Source organism: Lissotriton vulgaris, chromosome 6 (assembly GCF_964263255.1).
Source record: "Lissotriton vulgaris chromosome 6, aLisVul1.2, whole genome shotgun sequence".
Taxonomy (NCBI): domain Eukaryota; kingdom Metazoa; phylum Chordata; class Amphibia; order Caudata; family Salamandridae; genus Lissotriton; species Lissotriton vulgaris.
The window spans coordinates 120,509,362-120,534,158 of NC_141694.1; the positions used below are offsets into that span (position 1 = coordinate 120,509,362).

The window sequence follows — 24,797 nt, forward strand, 5'->3', positions numbered from 1 at the left end:
ATGTATAGGTAAGTAGGAGCTGCTGCTTTCACTGAGTTCCTTTCTTGCTACTGTATTTTTCATACAGCTAATGGCAGAACTCCTGAGTTCCCAGTTCCATGTGTGTGTAGCTTATTCATTTCCATTTGTTCTTTGTATTCTGGTACTTCTGATCCTCTTGCTCAAATTACAAGTTCATGTCAACAGGTGCAGAGCACTAAAACAAAAAGAGGCCTGAAGGAATTATGCAGGCAGTTCCTAAGTGATGTTACTTTCTGATCCTTCTCTTTATAATCATGCTAGTTAATTTCAGAATCTCTTTTCCTGCCATTATGATATGATATGATATGAATTGGCTTTTATAGAGCGCAACTTACACTCCATGGAGCATCTTGGCGCTAGTCATCACGTGTCACAGATGAGAAAGAGGGAGAGCTACCTAAACAGACCAGGGGAGGGGGGAGAGGGGTGAGAGTCGGAAGTAAAGAGTGAAGTTAAATTAACGCTAGGCAGAGTGTGTCAGTGGCCTTGAAAATCCATGTTTTGAGGGATTTTCGAAACAGGTTCTCTGAATGGATCAGACGCATCTGGGGTGGGAGCTTGTTCCAGGCTCTGGCTCCTAGCACTCCGATGGATTTTCCACCTTTTGTGGTTAGTCTGAATTTGGGGACTGTCAATAGGTTTAGGTTGGATGATCTGAGTGACCGGGAGGGAATATATCTTCCAAACCTTTGAGACAGGTATGTGGGGCCCGACTGGTGGTAAGCTCTGAAAGTGATGAGCAGGATTTTGAATAGCACTCTCTTGTGGATGGGTAACCAATGCAGGGTTTTAAGTGCTGTTGAGGCAGATGATTTCCTGGGTAGTCTTAGCACTAGGCGGGCGGCAGCGTTCTGAACCATCTGCAATTTGTGCAGAACAGCTTTGTTGGAGCCTGCATAGATGCTGTTGCAGTAATCTAGACGGGATGTGATGAGGGCCACTGCTACCGTCTTTCTGGCTGTCAGGGGGAGGAGGTCAAAGAACCTTCTGAGGCCTTTGATGATGTTGAAGCAGGACCCTGCCACAGTGCCTGCTTGTTGTTTGAAGGATAGGGCTTCATCAAACCTAATCCCGAGGTTGCGGGCCGACGTGATGGTGTTGGGTGGGACTTCGGCGTCTTGGGGCCACCATTTATTAGGGGAAAAAAGGTTGTTTTGGCCAAAAGGGAGGATTTCAGTTTTGCCTGAATTGCATTTAAGGTGGTGAGTTCTCATCCATTCAAAGGTCGCAGTGAGGCAGTCTCTCAGATTATACCTCGTTCGTCTAATATGATTTGTTCTTTAAGTGCTGTGTCTCCTTCAAACAGAGGCTTTGAAAAGAATTAAGGCTGTTCATTAATGAAGTCTTTCTTACCCTGTAGGTGTCTAAGCTAAATGAGGTGAAGTACGAACTGGCTGAAATAAGCGAGAAGCTGAAGCCCTCCAGAACAGGTCTGTGATTATTGTGTAGATCTAATGGTCAAGTATAAGGTGCCACTGTTAAATGTGTCCATTCGCAACTTGACAATGGCAAGTTCTTACGTGGTACGTTCACATTACACTCCAAGGTGGTTTCAGAAAGCTGATTTATATTTTTGTGAGATTTAGAATGACCTTGTTGGACACAGCTAGCAAAAACATGTCCAAAACACAGGGTTGAAAAGAAAAGGCAGCTGTGTCTAGGTTTAAATACTTTCATGCAGGACAGGGGATCTGGCAATGATGATGATCATGTAAAGACTGCTTTATGTTTTTGACGGTGAAGTTGGGATGGGCCAGGATTATCTTTAAACAAGTCATGCAATTAGGAAAAGGACTTTGGAAGATATATCTTTGACTTAGCTGTTGGACATGAGTGAAGCCACTTCAGCTAGAGTTAGGACTGGAGATAGTGTGGAATGTTGTTCTCCAAATGGCATTTCTTTTTCTATAATGATATTTTCAGAGTCATTTGGCACTAGTTCAGGAGAAATGGCATGTGGGCAAGGGTATTATATTCATAATCTTTGCTCGCAAGTTATGAGAATAATTTGCTCATTGTGATTATCATGATCATTTGATGAAGGGAGCTATAGAGAAATGTATTAATGGGAACTTCTGGCATGATAGGAAAGGCATTTCCCTTGCCATTTGTTACTATATCAAAAGCAGACTTTGAAATTCAGAAACTCCATGTAGAGTGGGTTGATTCCCTCACCACTTGTGAGGCCTTTTTCTGAGGTTCTGGGACACTAAGAGATTATTTGTCAGCATCCCATATGTGTATTATTGCCCACTGGTGTCCTAGTCCCACAATAAAGGTGTACACCAATTGAATAGACAATTGGTTTAGCAGAATAACCCAATCAAGGCTTATTCCAGGTTATGTAGGGGCATACCATTCCAATTCAGTGCACTTATGCTACCCATTTCCCTGCTGCATTGCCACCTCTGTCATAGAACACTCCTGATGCCGGCATTAGATGAACCGGTCCTTGTGGAGAAGAGTCAGTGATGTGTACAGGATGGAAAGGGAGCCACAACTCCAACACTTAGGGCATTCTTTAAGGGGACAATAGATTTTCCGTCACTCACCTTGGTTTGATTGAAAATTGTAGAACCAAGTTGCATCGCCTATTGCACAGAAGAGACACAGACAAAAGAAAGGGAATCAAAGCATAAGGTGCCAGCACTAGTCTAAAAAGTCCCTATCAGTTTTGGTGAACAGAAAGGTGCAAACAAAGGGCTGGGAGCACAATTCCCTATACTCCCTCAATTTAAAGGCTGATTCAACGAACCTAAACTTCAACAATTTAACAGCACATAGTAGCCCAGCACACTTTAAGCACAATTTATTACAGTGAATGAGTCAAAGAAAGTTTGGTTTCACGAACAAGTCGATGTTTTCAGTTTAAATTGTTCTTTATTATTCTTTTGACAGCATCACTTTTGGAACCGCCAACGCGTTTCGTCCCAACCAGGGACTTCTTCAGGGCTTGAACAGTCAACATAGTCTATTCTGGTTGACAATTTCTTATAAGTTCTTTGTTAACAGTTTCTTATGAATTCTTTGTTGACAGTTTCTTATGAATTCTTAATGGTAATAAAGTATTTCAGAAGAAGGAGTATTCTATTTGGTGACCCTTTATCGTTTCTTCATGTGGTTAAGGAATCATGTTTGATAGTCGGAAGGTCAATTTTACAAGGTAGTAACCCGGATATGGTAGTTCGGGTCCGTAAGGAGGGTCCTCGATCGTCTCTGCTCCAACAGGAATCACCACGAGTGGTTGGAGGAGAGACGATCGAGGACCCTCCTTACGGACCCGAACTACCATATCCGGGTTACTACCTTGTAAAATTGACCTTCCGACTATCAACCATGATGCCTTAACCACATGAAGAAACGATAAAGGGTCACCAAATAGAATACTCCTTTTTCTGAAATACTTTATTACCATTAAGAATTCATAAGAAACTGTCAACAAAGAACTTATAAGAAATTGTCAACCAGAATAGACTATATTGACTGTTCAAGCCCTGAAGAAGTCCCTGGTTGGGACGAAACGCGTTGGCGGTACCAAAAGTGATGCTGTCAAAAGTTTTTAAAGATTGAATAATAAAGAACAATTGAAACTGAAAACATCGACTTGTTCGTGAAACCAAACTTTCTTTGACTCATTCACTGTAATATATTGCACAGAAGAGAACAAGAAAGGGATGAGTCACATAATGGAGATATGGTGACCTCTGGAGGTGGGAAAGTTGGAATGAGTCCCCGATGAGACTTAGATCATGCATCACCCCTGCTTTACCAGAAAACTAATCAAAGTAAAAGATGGTATTCCAGAGTACGGAAGTCCTACAATGCTTACACACCAGCAGGAAGACCCAGAAACAGTGACTCACCTTCCTTCTTTTTGTCAGGCAAGTGAAAATAGGCAAACACCTCAATGTCCTGTAGGCAAAACATATGGGAGAGGATACAGACCCAAAGTATTGATGGGATTCCCAATTGGCTCGACTTTCTTTCTTTAGAATTAAAGAGGCAGTTAGGGAGGTGAAGGAGATCCCTTTTCCTCATGTACTACAGCTATAAACTCAGTGTTTACTGGCCCAAGGGTAGAGGACTCTGAGAGCCTTATCAAGAACTGCTGACGGAGCTGCTAGTGCTAAAATACACTACTGGGCATGAAACAATCCCAAACAATTTCTACACAATGCATAAATATACTCTTGAAACATTTGTATTCATCTCCTCTCTCTGTGTTGCTGAAACATGTGGATAGTAAGTAAAAATAAAATAAAATTTTAACCATAAAAATCAAAAGCACCTTATGCTCAACATCTTTATATCTCCTCTGCAATAGTGCTATACAAAGGATACTCTGATTAAAATGTGTCGCCCCAGTAAATAAGTTTAGGGGCTCTGGTTAGTCACTGGAGTCAAGTGATCAGTTCCCTTGGCTATAATCTTTGACCAGTGTTGGGGGGAAGCTTAAAATATTGGGCTGGCTCTTTTTGAATACCCCTAAGCTGCCATACAATTATAATGTGTCGATTGAACACACAAGACAGGTAGTACTCATCATAACCTTTGATGACACGAGTAGCCACTGGTTATTGGAACTTTTAGAGTAGTCTTAACCATAGCTCTATTTGATGAGATCTCTGAAACCATATGCTCCAGAACATTTGTCGAAATGGTCCCAGAATCAGGGTTACATCATCTAACCTGCATGACTGGAGATGAGAAAGGAAAAGTCTGAGCAGAGTGCAATAAGTACACCCTTCTCTTTGAAGGTAACAGAGCAGCTCCACAACCCAGATAAAACTTCAGCTTCTACCGGGGCTGCTTAATAGTGGTTACATCATAGCTGTCAAGCTGTCCTCATTCAGGTCTAATAAGTGGGCCTTATGCAGATTTTCCCCTGAATCTGGTCACTCCTGGCACATGCAGTCCAGCTCCTTTGCAAAAAGGTGGGTCTTTCTCCTCTTGACAGCTCGCAGCTGCAGTCTGACTCTGCAAGCTTTCCCAGATGTTGCCAAGACCTAGAGGGAGAATGACATTGAAGCAGGGTGACACTATTGTTCTATTGTCTTTCTTTGTGACACAAGTGCAGAAGTATTCTTGGTGTCAGGTCAGTGAAGATGAACTAAGTGCTGTCTTGACTCTGCCCTACCTGTACTTGTTAGTTGCCTGCCACCACTGCAGGGAGCCTCTCACCGCGCTGTTTTGCTGTTCTTGTTCCCTGCTTGCTGCAACTGTGGGGAGCCTTTCATCACGCCGCTTTCCTGGAATCAACGCCCAGCAGGAGGGCCATTCAACACCGGCATTCTTAATTAGAACTGTCCCACCGCAAAGGAGGAAGCCTACAGCTCCCAGGGTGCATTACACCAAGCGTAGCTGCCGCGAGTGAGGGGGAGGCGTGGTGATCCCGCTTAAAGCGCTGCCTCTCCCCCGCGGCGTGGGAGACTATGCCCTACCTGTACTTGTTAGTTGCCTGCCACCACTGCGGGGAGCCTCACACCACGCTGTTTTGCTGTTCTTGTTCCCTGCTTGCTGCCACTGTGGGGAGCCTTTCATCACGCCGCTTTCCTGGAATCAACGCCCAGCAGGAGGGCCATTCAACACCGGCATTCTTAATTAGAACTGTCCCACCGCAAAGGAGGAAGCCTACAGCTCCCAGGGTGCATTACACCAAGCGCAGCTGCCGCGAGTGAGGGAGAGGCGTGGTGATCACGCTTAAAGCGCTGCCTCTCCACCCACTGCATGGGACGCAGCCCAGACCAAGGGCGGGCCCGTCTGAGCCCGTCAGAGACTGGAGGAGACTGGGCTGGGCCACCTTATGTTCATCTGTCCTCTACATTAACACTAACAAGGCACTGTCTAGTTACATCTGACTTTCGGCGATTCCTCCTGTGGGGGCTGGCCAGACCAGTAAAGGCAAGGCTGGGGTGGGTGGGGGATGGTGGGAACGCTTGATGCTTTCTTGTCGAGGGCAGACTCAGTGTTGAACCACGAGATCCAGCTAACAGAACGTAGGCTTTCATTAGACCCCTTACTGCTTCTGACTAACTATTGCATGGTTTCCTCGCCCACTTTAGTACACACTGACATCTCCCCCGCCCCACCGCCCTCTCTTTTAAGTCAGCCCAGTCGGGGCTCCTGCACTCCATTACCAGACATTTCAATAAGCCCAGACAAAAATCCATGTACACCGATGGTTTCGACCAGGGGGAGGACCGTAAAACATGTCGAGAAAGGGGAAACACCATCGAAGGAAAGGACACGGCCCAACCAAGGCTATCCTACAATCCTGTGGTGGAGTCAAACGGAAGGCAGCCGCGAAGGTAAACGAAGGTAGTACTCAAACCATTACGGTACCTGCTGACGCTGCTAGTCCACCCACCTCCACTGAGGAATAACTCCATTTACGAATAGTGTAGGTAATCTCAAATCTCATTGACCCCCTGATGCAAAAACTGTGCCAAATAAGGCAACTGTGCTGGTGTACGGTTGGATGTTGGGGGCAGCTCCTCTCACGGGGAGGGGAGGGTCGGATGCAATAAGGCATGGAATTCCATCGACCCAGCCCCTGTTGTTAATCCCCTTATCTCCCCGACCCAGGGAGGCCTCAGTACTCAGGGGTTGCAGCAAAACCAGAGAGAAACACGCACACATTCTCCCAATCAACCACGGGCTATTTCTATCGACCCTTTAATACCATTAGTATGGCTAGAAGGAGTGGGTCTTCCCAAATACCTGGTCATACTAACTACCCTGTCCCTCTCAATAACCGTTTTGATGTCTTCACCTTCCTAGAAGACATTGATTGACTTGCCGAGATCAACCGTATGGATCCATCTGGGCCCTCTTTGCAAAGGGAGTCCGAGGTTGTTGGCAACTGTCCCCCAATATTCATCCCTCCGAATTTTCCCATACAATCTCGGGACATCATGACAGAGGGGCATGCAACATGTAACCAGCTAGGTCATATAGGGGGAGGTTGTCTCTCCCAGAGGACACAGAGATCGGTAGGGCAGGTTAACCCGGGCGATGTCCATTTAGCAGTTCCAGCGTCATCCAACTGTCATCATGGTCCCGAAGTGCAGGTGGACAAGACCGTTCCTCCACTTTATCTCCCTTATGGAAGTCCACGCCAAGGGCAGGTCGGGTCTGTTATGACAGTGGGCTCCTGGAGCATAGCAGGACTTCAGCAGAAAACAGTATCCTGTGACTGGGAGATTTTTATAGATCAGTTTGATCTATCGGCATTCCAGGAAACTTGGTCTATTGACCCGATCTACCGTCCGGGTTTTTAACATTTTTCCAAACCTGCCCAACAGGGTTGGAAAGGTAGACCTATAGGCGGCCTTACCTGCTGGGTGAGACAGCAAAGGGGGTGCAGGTACGATATAATGGTTTTAAGGCTGTGGTCGGACCAAGACCGAGACACACTGATAATTAACATCTACTCTAGAGGGCAACCGGGTGGGAGGCGTTCAGAGACAGCATCCCTCCTTGACAGCTTCTTAGATAGCCAGAGGGGTGGGTGTAATTTTGTAATTCTGGGGGATTTTAATTGCACCTTTGAACCGCTCGACTTAGAGGACGGTAATCTAAGCTCTGATGAGGACTTGCAGTGGCACATTCCGTCCCTAGATCTGTGCCCTATAAACAATGGACAGAAGTTGCTTTGCAACTTAAGGGGCTATGCCTGGAAAGGGGTATGTGAGCAGGGAATGGGAGGTCCCAATCAGATAGGAATGGCGCAGATACATTTAACAATGGGTTGAGGAGCAGCCGCATTGATTTTATGATGCTTAACACCAATCGTGGCATTCTCTTCTTGACCTGCTGGTCCAGCAACGCTCAGAAAGTGATCATGACCCTTTTATTTTGACAATCAAGGCGCCAGGCACACTAAATATCCCTAATAAGCCAGTGGAAGGCATACAAGTTGAAATGTCGCTCTCAAATGATATGAGGAGAGTAAGATGTCCCTGGATCATTGAGAATGATGGGGATTTTGGTGCAAGGAAGGCTCTGGTTGCTCACTCAATAGGCTGCCACTCCCAGGGAGATATTATTCAAATCATCCCCCAGGTCCATAAAGATCTGTTTTTAAACCTCAAAACCTTCTTTCTTAAGACTAGCAAAAAAAGGCAAAGGATGGGGTACCTGGTACAACAAAACCTGCAAAGAGTCGTACCGACAACTGACAAGGGCTATTAGATCGAAAGATATGGGAAAAGTCAAACATGCCAGGGCCAACTATAAAGCAACCCAAGTTATAGCAAAAAAGGAGTGGGATGACAACCCCTGGCAAGATTTGCTCCAAGCAAGCAATAAGACCAACATGGTCACATTTTGGCAATTAGTGAAGCTGGGGAGTGGTGGGACATCTAATACACCTTCGAATTATATCTCACCGGACTAGTGGGCCCAGTTTCATAAAGCCCAATTCTCTTTGACCACCAATAACCTGGAAGATTTTAAAATCTCCACACCGATACCCACCCTACTACTTAATAAAACTGAAGTTGCGACAGTCCTCTCTCTGCTTCCGAGTGGAAGGGCACCGGACCTTGACTGTGTTCCTGCTGACCTATTCGGCCATGATAAAGATAATTGGGTGACTTATATTACTTATCTTGCGAATGCCATCGCCAGTGGTGGGAGCATTCCTGATACCTGGTCTGGCGCTGTCATCTTTCCGGTGTACAAAAAAGGGGGACCGCGCATTACCCGGCAACTATAGGCCTATTAACCTCATAGACTCTATACAGAAAATAGTTGCGAGGCTAGTACTGAGTCGAGTCCAGCAGTGGATAGAGGAATTTAACATATTATCACCCATGCAGGCAGGGTTCCGCCCTCACACCAGCACAATCGACCAGGTGCTTAGGTTTGTAATGATATTTTGGCCGGTTGTTATCCTAGGTGGGTGTACGCTATACGCAGCCTTTATTGACCTGAAGTCCGCATTCAACCTTGTCCCTCGTAATAAAATGTGGAGTGCCTTTTTGGAAGTGGGAATGCCGATAGAGCTGTTATAAATGATAGTTAAACTGCATAACCATAACTTTGCCCAGGTCCAATGGGGCACACATGGATATGTTACTGACAGATTCCCGGTGTTAAAGGGTGTGTGCCAGGGTTGCCTCCTTGCCCCTACCCTGTTTTCCTTATTTGTTGACAGGGTTGTACAGTACTATTCCACATGTAGAACAGATACTCCAACCCTAGGGGGACTGAATACCCCCCTACTCATGTTCGCGGATGACACCTTGATTCTATCTAAGATTCAATCCGGGTTACCCTGTCCCGCTTTGAGGAGTTCTGCCGCGACCATGAGCTGTTGGTCAATGTGGACAAGACTAAGTTTATGATCCTCCACTCACAAAAGGTTACGAGGGGCAAGGTTCATATGAATAGTGTCTTTTTAGAGCAGACTGATGTATTCACCTACTTGGGGTAACATTAAATAGGAAATTGCATTGGAAGCCCCACATTGATATGCTTGCCTTGAAACACGCGCAGTTGGCAGGTGCTCTTTTAACCCCTTCAGTGCTGATGACAAAGCCAGCTCGTCATGGGCGTTACCTGCGCTACGCGCATGACGAGCTGGCTTTGTCACGTAACGCGCGATTTTCGAATCTTCAGCGCTCAGCGGGAAAACCCGCTAGCGCGCATGCGGTTAAAAGAGCACAGGCTCTCCCTCACTAAACCCCTAGTTCCTGCTCTTAAAATATACAATTCAAAGGTTACGAGCGCAATTCTATATGGCGCATAATTGTGGGGTCATGAGGACGTTACTCCCATTATTATCGCCCAAAATAAATTTATGCGGGCACTAACCGGCCTGCCGCAATCTACACCCTTAGTGCCGTTGTTTTTGGATTTGGGATGTTTCCGTATTGAAGACCTGGCTCGATTCAGGCCTATAGCCTTGTGGAGAAGGCTGTGGGCCACTCCAGAGCTCTCCCTGTACGCTAAAGCCCTGATGGATTTCAGGGGCTTGGGTGCCTAAGCAAGATTAAGTGGCTTGGGCATATAAAAAAAACCTGATAGATATGGGGATGGGTTCATTGTGGGAAAACACAGAAACGGCCCCCTTCCCGACCAAAAAAGAGCTTAAAGCTGCCTACATGGACATGGTGAAGTCCGAGCGGTTTTCCTCTACCACCAGGCCTACCCTGACTAGGGATTTCTTGTCAATTAAACATGAGGCTGGATTTTAACAATACTGTGACACCATTTTAAAACCATTGGATAGGAAGCTTTACCATCAGTTTAGGCTAGGCTCCCTTCCAACTAGAGGTTTCTCTAGCAAATGGCTTAAGCCAATGTCCACCTTGTGTCCGCTGTGCTTAGTCCAGCCAGAATCAGTTGCCCATATCCTATTTGTTACTCAGCCTATAAGCCACCAAGGAAGAAATGGCTTACACCAATGTGTTCCAATCTAGGTACGAGAGTAGCCAAAGAGGCTCTGAGGATCCTACAGACTTTTACTCAGGAACCTATTGTCATTGCTATGGCAAAATTCCTGAGTTGGGCATGGGTGATCCGGGCAAATAAAATCAAGGGCTTACCATCATGATTTGCTTTAATTGGTCCTACCCTTATCTTTGGGGATGTGTGACAGCACGTGTCCGCTATATTGCTGTGAATCTTGGCAGGGCTTTTTTCCTGTGGAAGACCTGGGCAGTTCTCTTCTTAGATTGCAGGGTCCTTGGTTTTACCTTTTTTCCGCTCCTCTCACAAAATTGTAATTGAGTGGGATTTTATCTTACATTTCTTAAATAGATGTTCTAATAGTACATCAGTGTTTGTTGAACTAATGGTTTAATGCTCTTTTTAACTATTTATTGCGTCCGTTTTAGATTTGTGTAATCTTGATATTGTCCATTCATCATGTTACAAGTTTTGTATCTTGCTTATTTTTTAATTGGTTGTATGTCTTTTATCGTTTTACAATCGAAATAAAGACTGATGAACTGAGTTGTCTGAAGGGGCCAGTACAAATACCACTCTAGTGGTTACGCCTTCACACCAAAACCTCTGGGATGGCCTGGCACTTTAGAACTTATGTGGGCTCCACCAATCCTGCATTCTGTTCCTGTCCAATTTTGTGGGTTTCCTACAAGTCTCCAACATTAGACGGTCTCCACTGTGTGGTGTGTATTAGCCTCTCTCTGGCGCCTTGCTCTTTCCTGTTGCCAGGGGAGATGGCTACAACTCAGAAATGGGGAATGGTTGACTTTGGCCCAGGCATTAGGAGCAAAGGGAAAGTGCTAGATACCTCTCCCACCCACAAGATTACAGGTTTAAGGGAAGCGGACAGGGAGATGTATGAGCTTGCACGCACAATATGGACATCAACAGCTTGTGCAACACACACATATGAAGTCCAATAGACCCAGCACTAAACTCTTCATTCTCAATTCACACATGCCAATCCAAACAGCAAACGTCTTTCGTACTTGATGGCTAAGGATCCTGTTTATGGGCACTGAACCAGCCTCTACAAGGGAGGATTCTGTAGGCAGCCTCCCGACAGGTTTGCAGGTAAAAGAAACTTGTTACTTTGGAATCTTGCTGCAACCACTGCCCATCACCAAATACCCTGCGCAAAAAGTTCAATCGACACTCTCGCTCAGATTGTCGAGCTCAGTGGGGTGAACGCACTTGGCTTTCAGGACAGGAAGTCAGAGCGTCACCAGTCCATTCAGGGAACGTTTGTCCCAACACAGCTTGCTGAGTGGAAGGGCAGTAGGTGCAAGACTCAGTGGGAGAAAAGATAGGCACACTGACTTAGTAGTATCTGCTTGCTGCCCTAACATGAGGCAACATTGTTCTCTTCTCAAACATCTTGTTCCTTGGACCTCCATGTTTGTTAGAACCGGCCAAGGGTGCCACACTCGCAGGTCAGACGTCTATTTTGCTTTCTGGCCAGATCGTTGCTTACGATCAATTGGCGCATAAAAGACCTCTTGAGAGACACATTAATTGCTGCAGGAAGTCTCTGGCTCTAAGCTGTATGACATATCTTTCTAAGACTACAAACACTTGGACTCCTATACCTTTCAGAAAGGACTATGATGGGCACAGATAAAGCATGCCACCCTTACATCTAACATGCCCACTTCCTAATGGCTGGTCCATACCCACCCTTTCTTAGGCCTTGATCTTATGTCTCATGAGGCCAGCACACCCTCCATATTTGGATGATGTATATTGTCCATTGTATTTCCATAGGATGTACCAATCCTACTTGAGTTTGAACCAGACCCTTCCCTGGCTGTCCTCGCTTTTCTGAGTCTCTCCTTTATTTTATATAACGTTTTGGTACATGCAGATTTATTTATTCTGAAACTGTTATTTATATAGGAGCCTAGATGTGTACAACTTTTTGCGCACACGGGGCCCCCCTGCTTATTTCTACACTTGAAAATGTGGCGTAAGAGTTTCTTTAAATATTGTGGTCATGTACAGCTAATGTAGATGAATGCTAGTGGGGCTACATACCCTGGGGAGTTGCAGAGAGATGCCGGAATGCCATACTGCTACAATTTTCCATATACTTGCTACCTTCAATCATATACAAAATAACTGAAGAAAACGTTTCCTTGATTAATTAATATATCTATATTATTGAGAACTCCTTTTCACTGTGATAAAGTTGGCTTCAGCCTAACAGTGACAATTAACTGTATTTAAAAAGAGGAAATGGAGAAATGTTTGCGGTGTGCCTCCAGTCTCCTGGGGTCTGCTGTCCCAGATCCTTTGAAACTGTTCTTCCGGACAATGGAGCAGTTGAATGAGATTTAACACAGTAGATGAGAGATGTATGGCACTTTTGAATCATTTAAATCTTGGATCTGTGAAATGTCAGAGCTCCGCATATTAAAAAGCTTGCATTGCTTTCAGAGGAATGCACATGTTGGATCGGTGCGTCCTGCAGACTTGTGTCCTGGATCCCACTTGGTTGGAGTTTTCCAACACTTGTACAAACCTATATTTGCTCAGGAGATGGAATTTTGGTGTCATTTATTTCACCTGGTGATTTCTGGGTGAGTTAAAAACCTCATCCTGTGTTACATTCCAGCAGCTCAAACTTGCCAGAATTTAACATTTTATAGATTTCCGGTATTTACTGTCCCACGTGTATTGTGGTGCATTAAGCACAACAATCTGCATGTTAGTCCTCCAAAACCTGGAATAGTGCCATTTATCGCTCGCAATAAATAACGTACCGCATAGTAATGTTATTTATCAGATGCCGCAAATACCACCTATTGCTCTGACAAACTCAGACTCAGGGCTATAGAGCACAGTTTACTGCGATCTGGGCATACAACAGAAGGTGATCAGCATTGCTTTATTCCCCAGGCCAGTCCCAGTCCGCCGCCCAAGATTCTCTGGATGCATTTATGAGGGAAATAAGGTCTGGCGAAGCGCTGGACAGTGTCACGCGGAAGAAGCTGCACCTACGATCCTCCGAGCTGAAGAAGGAGCAACAGAGGCTGGAGGTCTTGGTCAAGATGGTGAAGCCGACCTCGTTGCCTGAGCTGAAGCCTCAGTAAGTATGGGCAAGCGTGCAGCTTTAGTGGGCTGGTCACTTTAGTGTGTAACTGGCATTATTGGCTGCCTGTTCGAGGGAGTTTTTACTTCTGGGATATGTACTTCAGGGCCCTTGCAGTGTGCATAAGAAAACAGTGTTAGTAGTTTGTTAACATTATTAGGTTCACATTAACTTCAGGTGAAAGGTAATGTCTTTGGTAATGCCTTAGTTTGTGGGTTTGTTGTTTGGTTTTTATTAACAACTCTTCGGAAAGTGAGGAGTTGCAGTTGTTCAAATCCAGTGTCATCTAGTTCTAAAACTATACGAATAGATTATCCAATCTTCTGCTCAGTTTGCTTATTTCCAGGAAGTTAGGATTTGGAAAAAGTGTGATATATAAGCAATTATTCTATGAAGCACTTGTCAAGCGTTGTACTGGAAAGGTGCTTCTACTGTGACTTGCTTAATTATACAATAGTTATGTTTGATCGTTTCTCTTTTTCTAACTTCTTTCTTTGTTCACTTTAAAAGGAATGCTGCTGAGAAACCTAAAACACTAGCTCTTCCCATGTTTGGTGCAATGAAAGGGGGAAAGAAGTTTAAACTGAAAACGGGAGCCATAGGGGTAAGATTTGTTTTTCTTTTTGGCGTTGGGTTGTGAAGTGAGTGTGTTAAAGTTAATCAAGAGAGAGGGGACTAGGAGCTAATAAAGGTCCAGCACACATGCGCCATCTAATCATCTAATCATAGTCACACATGAAGAGGAGGCTGTTCCTACAGAGATAGAAAAAGCTAGGAAATAGAGATTGGAACCCTACAGGAGGAGGATCCTAATGATCAGAAAATAATGCCTTCACACACCCGAATGGGTGTCATGCTTCATCGTTGGGTTTGCTCCTCGTCGGGCCGGCGCTGCAATGCACATCCGGCCCCACAGGGAGACTCTTTTTCGGAGATCTTTTATTGTTTGCTGTAATGATGAGTGATTTGATGGTGAGCAAATGGTGGCGTGTATAACTCATCGTTGGACAATCTAAAAATGTAACAGATAACATCAAATGGTGACAAAGAATTAAGGTTAATCTAAGAACCCATTTTGATGGAAAAATAGATTAGAACCATCTTCAAAGGTCAGCGACATTATTTGGTTGAAGCGGCTTGCCTCAAATTTGTTAGCTGCAGAGATGCTAATCTCACTGTTTTGGCTGCTCCGCAAGGCTGTATTTTCGAAATTGTCATCATCCATTTCTTCATCATGTTTCCTTTTTTTTTCATGATTACCAAATGTGTGCTGATCCTCTGTCTGCCTTTTACTAGGTTGTCCTAATTATCTTGTATGCTCTGCGTAGCATAGGATTCCAGAGTCTTGTCTGGCATGTGTAGTATTTGTATCACTTGGTCTTGAACATGCGCCCAGAAGACTGGGGGCATTTTCTTTTCAAATAGGTTCCCCATTGTTAATCTGTGGACCTTATGTCTCTGTCTGTTTTCCTAACAATTTATATTTCTCGTGCAAGAAAATAGGTTTAACAGCCATCATACGGGAAGTTTGCCCCTGATTAGGTGGACAAGCAAGTATCAACTGACTAAATCCTTTGTCTGTGTTCTCAGGAACCAGTGCCGCCCAGAACCTTGCCGGTCAGCTAGCCTGAATGAAACCGGGAACATATGTTTCGCAATAGGGTTGAGACCTGTAGTAGACATTCCAGAACTGTGATTTCAGTGAGACTGCATATTGATTTGACCTGACCCATAGGGCTTGTATCACTGTTTTTTCGGTCTAACAGGATTACGTGGGAGTTTGTTTCGAAATCCTTGACCTTAGGGTGATGTCATGTTGGCTAACACTAGTCATCATAATTCCAGTACTGGTTGAACCATCAATCTCTCTATCACTTGCAATTATAGAGATACCAGGGTTTGACAACATGACTGGATCTAGCATTTCATTTCAATGCTTCAGTAAGAATGGAGAGTCCAGTACCAGAGGTGTCCTTGCCACCTGAAGGTTTTTTTTGTTATAAGTACATTTTATTTAAAAATAGGAAACCATTACAGTTGACAATTTGTAAATAAGATGTGCCTCAACACCATGTCCTGTGTATCTTCCTATAAAACAATCCCAAATCATTTATCATATTTTGACTGTAAAATCAATAATATTCTCACCGGTATGTAACTGTTACCACGCATCTTTTACCACGCATACCATTACCACGCACACTTTTACAACGCAGGTCATTTTACAACGAATACCTTTACAACGTATTACACTACAACGCACATACTATTACAACGCATACCATTACAACGTAAGTATAAGTATAGGTAAGTTTATCTTTTTTTTAAAAACATTTATTAGGGGTATTGGGTTTTGGGGTACAGGGGTATTTTTAGGTTTCTGGATTGGGTTTTGGGGTACAGGGGTATTTTTAGGTTTCAGGGTTGGGATTGGGTTTTGGGGTACAGGGGTATTTTTAGGTTTCAGGGTTGGGATTGGGGTACAGGGGTATTTTTAGGTTTCAGGGTTGGGATTGGGTTTTGGGGTACAGGGGTATTTTTAGGTTTCAGGGTTGGGATTGGGTTTTGGGGTACAGGGGTATTTTTAGGTTTCAGGGTTGGGATTGGGTTTTGGGGTACAGGGATATTTTTAGGTTTCAGGGTTGGGATTGGGTTTTGGGGTACAGGGGTATTTTTAGGTTTCAGGGTTGGGATTGGGTTTTGGGGTACAGGGGTATTTTTAGGTTTCAGGGCTGGGATTGGGTTTTGGGGTACAGGGGTATTTTTAGGTTTCAGGTTTGGGTTTTGGGGTACAGGGGTATTTTTAGGTTTTAGGATTGGGTTTGGGGGTACAGGGGTATTTTTAGGTTTCAGGGTTGGGTTTGGGGGTACAGGGGTATTTTTAGGTTTTAGGGTTGGGTTTGGGTTTTGGGGTACAGGGGTATTTTTAGGTTTTAGGGTTGGGTTTGGGTTTTGGGGTACATGGGTATTTTTAACATATATATTTACAAATAATAAAATTAAAATTAATATTATTAATTACATTATTTAATAATAAAATAATAAATAATTAAATAAAAGATATTAAAAATTATTATTTACATTATATATTAATATTATATACTTACCTATACTTACGTTGTAATGGTATGCGTTGTAATAGTATTTGCGTTGTAGTGGAATGCGTTGTAAAGGTATTCGTTGTAAAATGACCTGCGTTGTAAAAAATGCGTGGTAATGGTATGCGTGCTAACATCATATATCCATTCTCACCACATCCTGCATACTTTCTTATGTTTGCATGGGCGCCCTGTAGCCAGGTAATTAGTTTTTTCCACTTTTGCAAATCATTATATAGCATTACACCTTGCTGACACTGTAGGTACTTGTGGAGATTTCCAGCAACGGGCGATGTCGCTTTTAGCTAAGACTGTGGCTTGTCCAACCAAGGTTCGATCCGCTCTTGTCTGTCTCCCCCCCCCACCCCCAGGTCATCCAAGATCCCTGCAAGAGCTATTTCAGGGGTTAGTTTGAGTGATGTAGCCAGGACCTGGGGGAGTGTTTTCTCAATGGTCTTTCAGTGTTTAGCAATCTTGGGGCATGCCCTTATCGTGTGGAAGAAATATGCATTTTGGTGTGAGCACCGGAAGCAGACCGGTGTGGATACCAGATTATTTTTCCCAGAAGGATGGGGGACAGGATATGTTACATGAAAATATTTCAGTTGGATGGGGTGGCGGCATGAGGAAATAGCAATATTACGAGGCGCCATACGGGCATCTCTTCAATTTGCATCGTCCAAAGGAACCTACCCAGTTCTCCCATCTCTGCTGCAGGGTTGGGAATGATTCTGGAGCAGGTATTATTAAGTTTTGGTAAAGATGGGAGCTCACCCCCTGTCCCAACTTATCTCATGCAGACTTCTAGGGGGGTGTGTTTGAGGAGGTCAAGCAATATTGTTTGACTCACGAACACATGCAGTAATTGCAGGTATTTATGGAATTGGGTGAGAGCCTGAAGTGGGATTTGAGATCTTGGAATTACTTTATGCTTGAACCCTGCCAAACATCTCCCACGTTTCTAATCCCAATTCTGTCCCATTGTTTAAAACCCGCCCTCCATACTGTGTTCCACAGCCATGTCCCTTAACATAATGAAGTTTGCATTGTAAGTTTTTTGTCCCATCCTGTCATATGCAGCGCTGAGTGCCATATTAGGAACACTACCCTGGTGGGTTCCGGAAGGTGTTAGGTGGTGAATTTTCCATTCAAAAGGCCCATTATTTGGTCTTCGCCTAAGCAGTCATTTATTGCCAGGATTTGGGATACCCAGTAATAACGACGGAGAGCCGCCATGCCTAGACCTCGATTGTATATTGGTAACATTTATTGAGGGCTATTCAGGGGAGTTCCGCCAGCCCTAAGAAAGGATCGGTTTAAGCATTTAGTTAGGGTGTATAACAGCTGAGCAGGATCATCCTTATGAACAGGTTTATTATGCCGAGGATGTGGCGTGGGAGTTGCGACCAGTGTTGGAGATCCCATTTCATTCTTGTCTGGAGTGAAGTGACAATAAAGCTCGAAGTGAAGCATGGCTCTGTGGAGATATAAGTGAGCCGTTAATGGGGATAGACATGTTCCAGGTGGCCTTGTCATTGTCTCATTTAAAAAGGAGTAGTAAGGATTTGCACAAGTTAGTACGAAGTCTTGATGCCTTTTCATATAATGTAAGGATGTGAGGGACCATTGAGCCCGATAGTTGGGAGTGTGAGAGATATAGCAGGATATCATCAGCATACAGTTTTTCCGTCTTCTGTCCCTCCTTCCCAGGTCCTGCTGCTTTATTGGGTGTCGCATCATATCAGCAGCGCTATGGGGTTCTATGGCTAGGTCACAGCCCCTCCCAACCTCATACCTCTGCATTTAGGAAAGAGTTCTGAAGCACCCCATTAATTCTTACCTGCGCTAATGGATTAGAGTAGAGCCGTTTGGGTCACCTAAAGATTTAATCTATTACTGGTCCTTAGGATATGGGCACCTAAAGTTTGATACCCCTGAGGGATGTACCCTGGGTGCTCCGCCATTCCGAGCTACAAGTAGTCGCCCTGTTATCACATTTGACTTTTAACATCCCCTCTAACTGAACCGTATCTAATCATTGTTAATCGACCCTTCCACAGACAGCTTTTAACGAGGTTTCGCTTCAATATGATACATTTAACTTTGGGTGATTTCCCAACCTGGGGCAAGCCGGAAAATTGTAACCCTTGTAAATGTGACAATTTTTCAAACCAGGACACGTTGCATTTCGTCATGTTTTGTGACTTTTATCAAGAAATGAGAGGTAAATATCTGCTACCGTTGTTGAAAGAGGCCGGCTTCATACAAGTTAGACCAGCTCTCTTATATTTACAAATGTTAAGTTTTCCTTGGGTCATGTTCTGTGTTGCGAGCTTTCTGGTGGCTGCTGTTCGGAAAAAGAATACATTAGATAGACTGATAAATTCTATGTAGGGGATAAAATTATTTTATTGATGTGACTTTCCTTGTTTACCTGGCACCTGCACTTTGTTTACGCGGTACTTTGCACTTAGGATGCATATGACGAGATCAGGCCTCCAAGACGTATTAAATGATGAAATGTGTATTATGTCCTTATGAACTATCTCTAGTGTAATTTATATTTTTAGCCTGAATTTTAATGAAATACTGTTTTATGTAATTAGACATCTGAATGTATTGTGATTTTGTACATTTTCAAGCACATTGTTTTTTTTTTTTTAAATTCTTTTTATTAAAAGATTTTGAATATTTTCCACCCTCTGGAACACAGAGGGGGCGTGGAACAAGTAAACAGTATTACATAACCATGAAATAATCATACAATACATCTCCATGTACCATAGACAGAAACAGAAAAAAAAAGGAAAAAAGAGTTAGTTATAATAAACCTTATTCTTCAAAGCAAAACAATACAACAGTCGCTTTTGGGATGGGCTCAATATCCTATACCTTATATATTGAAAATGATATCCTTTACATACATTATATATACACTAGGTATTACTATCAATTAGATACAATTTATATAAAAGTACAGATTATATACATGTTCTATATACATCATCCTTCTTCCTTCCATTTCGTTATAGCCTCCCATATTTTCAAACCTAGTTTCCTCGAGTTTTTCCCCCTTCTAGAGTAGATTGCTCTTTCTAGATTATAAATACTCAGCAACCTGGCTAGCCATTGCTGAAATGATGGTGCCGTTTGATCTAGCCATGCAGATGCAATACATAGTCTGTACACTGCCATAGAAATAGAAATAAAAATACAGTATTTCCCTGCTTCATCTTCATTACTATCATCTGCCCCTAGTAAAATAGTCACAGGTGTTAAGTTAGCAACTAGTTTTAATGCCCTTTGTAGGAACATTTCTATTTCCTTAAGTAGTATAACTAAGCTTGGGCATGTTGCAAACATATGGATAGCATCTGCATTTACACTCATACACCTAGGGCAATGTTTACCGGTTGTCGCTCCCCATTGTGCTAATTTCGCCGGGGTATAATAAAGCCAATACAAAGTCTTGTATTGCTGTGCCTGTAGTGATGCAGAACAAAGAATATTTATCCCTAAGTCTAATGAGTTTTTAAAACATTCTTGTTCTATACCCAACTTTATTGACCAGGTTTCCCCCCATTTTGCCATGTCATCTGATCTGTGTTCATTTAGCTCTGCGTAAAACCTTTTAATAGTGCAATCTACTCCACTCTCTATTATTTCTAGAATATTGTTTTTTTCGAATCCTCCCGTCCCCCCTCTTTTATTTTGTAGGAAACTTCTTACTTGTAAGTATTTAAAGAAATGGTTACTTGGCAAATTAAATTTTTTCTGTATTATTCCAAATTGTTTCATCCCTTGTATCCCCATAACATCCCCCAATTTTATTACTCCTTTTCTATACCACTCTATGTATATTGAGTCAGAAAATATATCTCCCGGAAATGCCTTATTCTCATATATCCTCGTATATGTGTTGAATTTTCCCACGCACATTGTACTTAAAAATTTTGTTTGTTTTTGTAATTAACTATGTGTATATATATGTATATATGTTCATGATTGTCTTTTTATGATTTTTAATAATCGAAATAAAATGCTTTGACTGACTGACTGACTGACTGACTTTCTAGACCAGTCTGGAGCTATGATTTAAACTGTCTCTTGTATACACTTGTCACTGACCAGGGAAACTCCAGTGGACCTTTCAACAGGACATCGGACAGTGACATAGAAAATCTGTCCTTTAGCACCCAGAACCCATTTTTTTTGCCTACAGTGGAATTCTACTTCGCTTTTAGGTTCTGAGTTTTAGGGTTATTACAATATGTTTGAGCTTAGTGATATTTTTGACAGATTTTGAGTAGTCCAGGCTGATTACACTGGGCCCCCTCTCCCCCATCGTGCACATAGAGCCACTAATGATAAACTAGAAGAAAGTGCAGATGTGCAAAACCTTACTTGATACATTGCAGCATCCTTCCACCTTAGTTTCATTGACCGAAGACTTAAAAAAAAAAAGTCACAGTAAGAGAACTAATATCCAGATGTTATGAGGTACGTCTTCTGGGACTGTGGTTTCCTTCTTGTTTGTTTTGTCATTTATTGTGTACCAGCTTTACGTTGTAATTTTTTGTCGCTGATAGGCACAAGGAGTTTATTGTGGAAGATATTGTGGAAGAATGATCTTCCATACCGTGTCTTGAGTTTTTAACCGATGAATATCTGCTAGAATAAGCTTATTTAGGTGTTCAAAATAATTAACTTGGTTATTAAAATGGAGGGCGAAATTATATGTAAGCACAGACCTGTTTTATTTAAAAAAATAAAATGGCTTCTACATTTTTGAGTTTGCATTTTATGACTTCCTTGTACAAAAGAGCTGCACTTCAGAGTAGGAAACTCTAAACAAGAGACATTTCAAGGCTTGCAGTGAAAAGTCCAGGCAAAATATTTTAAAGCCATGGGCAAATATGTCTGTAAAGTCTCTGGTTATTTGGCATATGCCTCCAAGATAGTGGGATTGTTAACTCTAATAGCATAAATAAACAATGAAATCAAGATGGTGTAATGCATATTTAATGAGATTGTCTCAACAATAAATTGTGCGTTTACTTTTTCTTCAGAATCTGCCTCCCCAGCGGACAAACCTTCCTGGAAGCCTATTTAACATGAAAGGGGGTGGATCAGAGCCTGAAGAGGAAGAGGAGGAGGAGGATGAACTGGATAAGGAGGAACATGAAGGGAAAGACATTGCCAACAGGTTTCAAAACTCAGAAATGGAACTGAAAGCAAAGGAAGATCTAGAAAAGAGGCTTTCTCCTCCCAGTGGCCAATCCTCCAGCTCAAAATCAGATGAGAATACTGCTATCGGCAAGTTATTTGAGCTGAGGACCCTAGTCTCAGTAGTTTTCAGTAGCGAGCATTCAACTCTCAGCCATCTTATTGACATACCTCATTGATTGTTTGACCTTTGTACACATGCCTTTATCCATAATATTGTGTCTAGTTCTTTAGGCACACATTATCAGACGTATTGGGGTAGACTAGGACAGTTTTTGTTTTGCCTACATGTTCCACCAATGCAGGCTGGAGAATTGAGACCTGCATACTCCAGGGACCTGGAAGGGAGAATGAACATTCATGTTCCTGAAGGGAGTGAACAGAGTTCATGTACCAAGTCTCATTCTATGAAAAACCATTTCTAGTTCGAGAAGCTGCGACTTGAACATGATGGATGAGAGACATTTGGGCTTAACTGTGAACAATGTGTGTCTCAGTGGATCATTAGTCCTAGGCTTCTACAACAGATGTCTTTGCCTCTTCTCTTTTAGAGTTAGATCAGTTTGTTGCAGCAAACATAATGAATTTGTTGCATGTTGCTTGTATGCGTTAGTGTTTGAGAACAAGCTTAGGAGACAGTTGCTTGTTATTATAATTGCCTAGCTGCTTCCATACCCCTCCAAGCTGCTGTAGAGACTTCTTTACATACAAAAGATGGCCAACAGAGGGTCCTTAAATTGAGAAGACGTGCCATTAAGGTGGGTTTCCTAAAGCTAAGAATTCTCCCTGCACAGAGAGGAGGTAGGGGGGTTAGGTTAGTTTACTGTACTGCGGTAATGAAAAAATACAAATCGTTTTAGACATAACTAAACATTTTAAAAAACTAAATATACTTTAAAAAAGGGGCTCAAAAATCATGATTTCAAAACAGGTGTTGTATCAGAACATGAAAAAGCACGTTCTGTAAAATAGTTTCTAGGTATTTGATGAAGGTCCTGACGAATGGGTGGCTTCCTGCTAGATAAAGGGAATTAAACACTTCCACAAAATGGAGAACTCAATAAAATATTAAACATTCCTTGGGGGAAAAATCCTTTAAAATACTTTTTATCTGGATTACCTTTGTTTTTCCCGATGAGCGTATGTACCGTTGGCAAGTTAGAAAATGGGTTGAAATCTTCTGCTAGGTCCTGAACATTGTCTTGTACAGGGCACCCAGTCTGGTTGCATTGGAGGTGTGGACTTGTGTTTTGGATGATTCATTTGTCAAATGTTCTTTTGTGTGGCTCAAAATGTAGAAAATGGCATCATAGTTCAGAAAAAGGCATACCAAAAAAATGGGGATTCTGGTGATAGTTCTTGCAGTGTCCATTGTGGAGTTCCCAGTCAAACCGACCTGAGGGATAATGGTTTGAATATTCGGGTTCCGGTCCAAATAGCTTTTCAGTTTCTCTTTTGTATGACTGATTGTCAGACCAATAACTTTCCCACGCAGCCCCGTCTTGCTTCTTTCTGAGTCCCTAAACAAAAAGAGATCTAAAAAACATTATTCTCACCCTCTGTAGCTGAAGCTATTTTGAACTTTCAAAGGAAGATTTTTCAAGACCACAGCACAGCCCTAGTTTTTATGGGGAGTTTATGGATAACCCAGGATACCCTAATGTTATTAAAATTAAAATGAGATCTCCTTGCCCCCTGCAAGGTATGTGGGGAGTAAAGCTCTTCCACAAAATGGAGAACTGAAAGGTTATGTGGCTCTTATATTGCAGGTTTTCACGCCAGCTCCCCCTGCGACTTTCCTCATGTCCAGCTTGCCTGCAGTCAGCTTCCCTCTGCTGCCTTCAGTTTGGTTCCACCTCTACTCATTTTCTGCTTGTTTTTCTTCCTTTTCTCTGCTCGCTCATGCCCTCTATTTTGCCTCTTTCTGCTCATTTCTGACTTTGATTTTGCCTCTTTCTGACTTTTATTTCGCCTCGTTCTGCTCCTTCCTGATCTTTATTTTCCCTCTTTTTGCTAATTTCTGACCCTTATTTTGCCTCTTTCTGCTCGTTTCTGACCTTTATTCTGACGTCGCATTCACAGGCCTAAATACCCCTCTGGATGACAGTGCGGCGCTCTACAAATGTTGATTGGTTTTCAATTAGATTCTCAGTTCCCACTGTGAAAATCGACCAGAATTAGAGTTGCTATGTGAAAGTAGGACAAATGTGAGGATGAGGGTGTGGGAGATTGCTTCAATGCAGATCATGACCCATAGTTGACTTGAATATGTCATCAGAACGTATTTCATTTTCTGTTGCCTACTGTGTGCATGTTAAGTAATTGGATATCGAGAATTATCATGCACTCCATATACAACAACATAGACACTATGCATGACCAGAATAAAAAGAGCTTGTACAATACTAGCCAGGATGTAATATATATTTATTCTTGGTCACGCATTGCTGTTTCACCAGCATCAGCTTCCTTTCACCTAAGAAGTCAGACACATAGAACTCAACAGATGCATTCATGCATAGATCAACAGAGCAATGGCAATTCATAGAAAAGTGAATAGAGGTGCAGGGGAATGTAATTTCCTCCTTAAGGACCATTGGGCATGCAATGAAAGCTTAACCTCATGATGTGTTCAAGAAGATCACTTGCCATTTACCTACATGACCTCAGACTAATGTCCACTGCTACGTCGACGTCCTTTATCAGAGAAGTTTTGCATTTTCCTCTTACAAGTTTGTACCCCATGTTTGCTGCCTTTGGGGACACTGGAATAAATGTCTAAACAGGAGCTTACCCCAGTCATTGCCGAGGCAGTTGTAAAAACCTTTCTCAATAGGGTAATAGCATTTTGCTGACAAAACCTAGTGGTCGTATTTTTTGAGATCGGGATCTACACAAAGTTTTTT

At 42.8% G+C, this 24,797-nt stretch overlaps 1 protein-coding gene across 1 annotated transcript in view; it reads left to right on the forward strand.

Moving 5' to 3' along the window:
• SLC4A1AP (solute carrier family 4 member 1 adaptor protein) overlaps positions 1-24,797 on the forward strand; it is a 137,043-nt gene that overhangs the window by 53,694 nt on the left and 58,552 nt on the right. Inside the window, exons 7-10 of the mRNA XM_086926093.1 lie at positions 1,382-1,451; positions 13,375-13,564; positions 14,078-14,171; positions 21,735-21,981. Of these exons, the coding sequence (XP_086782219.1) occupies positions 1,382-1,451; positions 13,375-13,564; positions 14,078-14,171; positions 21,735-21,981 (601 nt within the window). The remainder of the gene's footprint in view (positions 1-1,381; positions 1,452-13,374; positions 13,565-14,077; positions 14,172-21,734; positions 21,982-24,797) is intronic.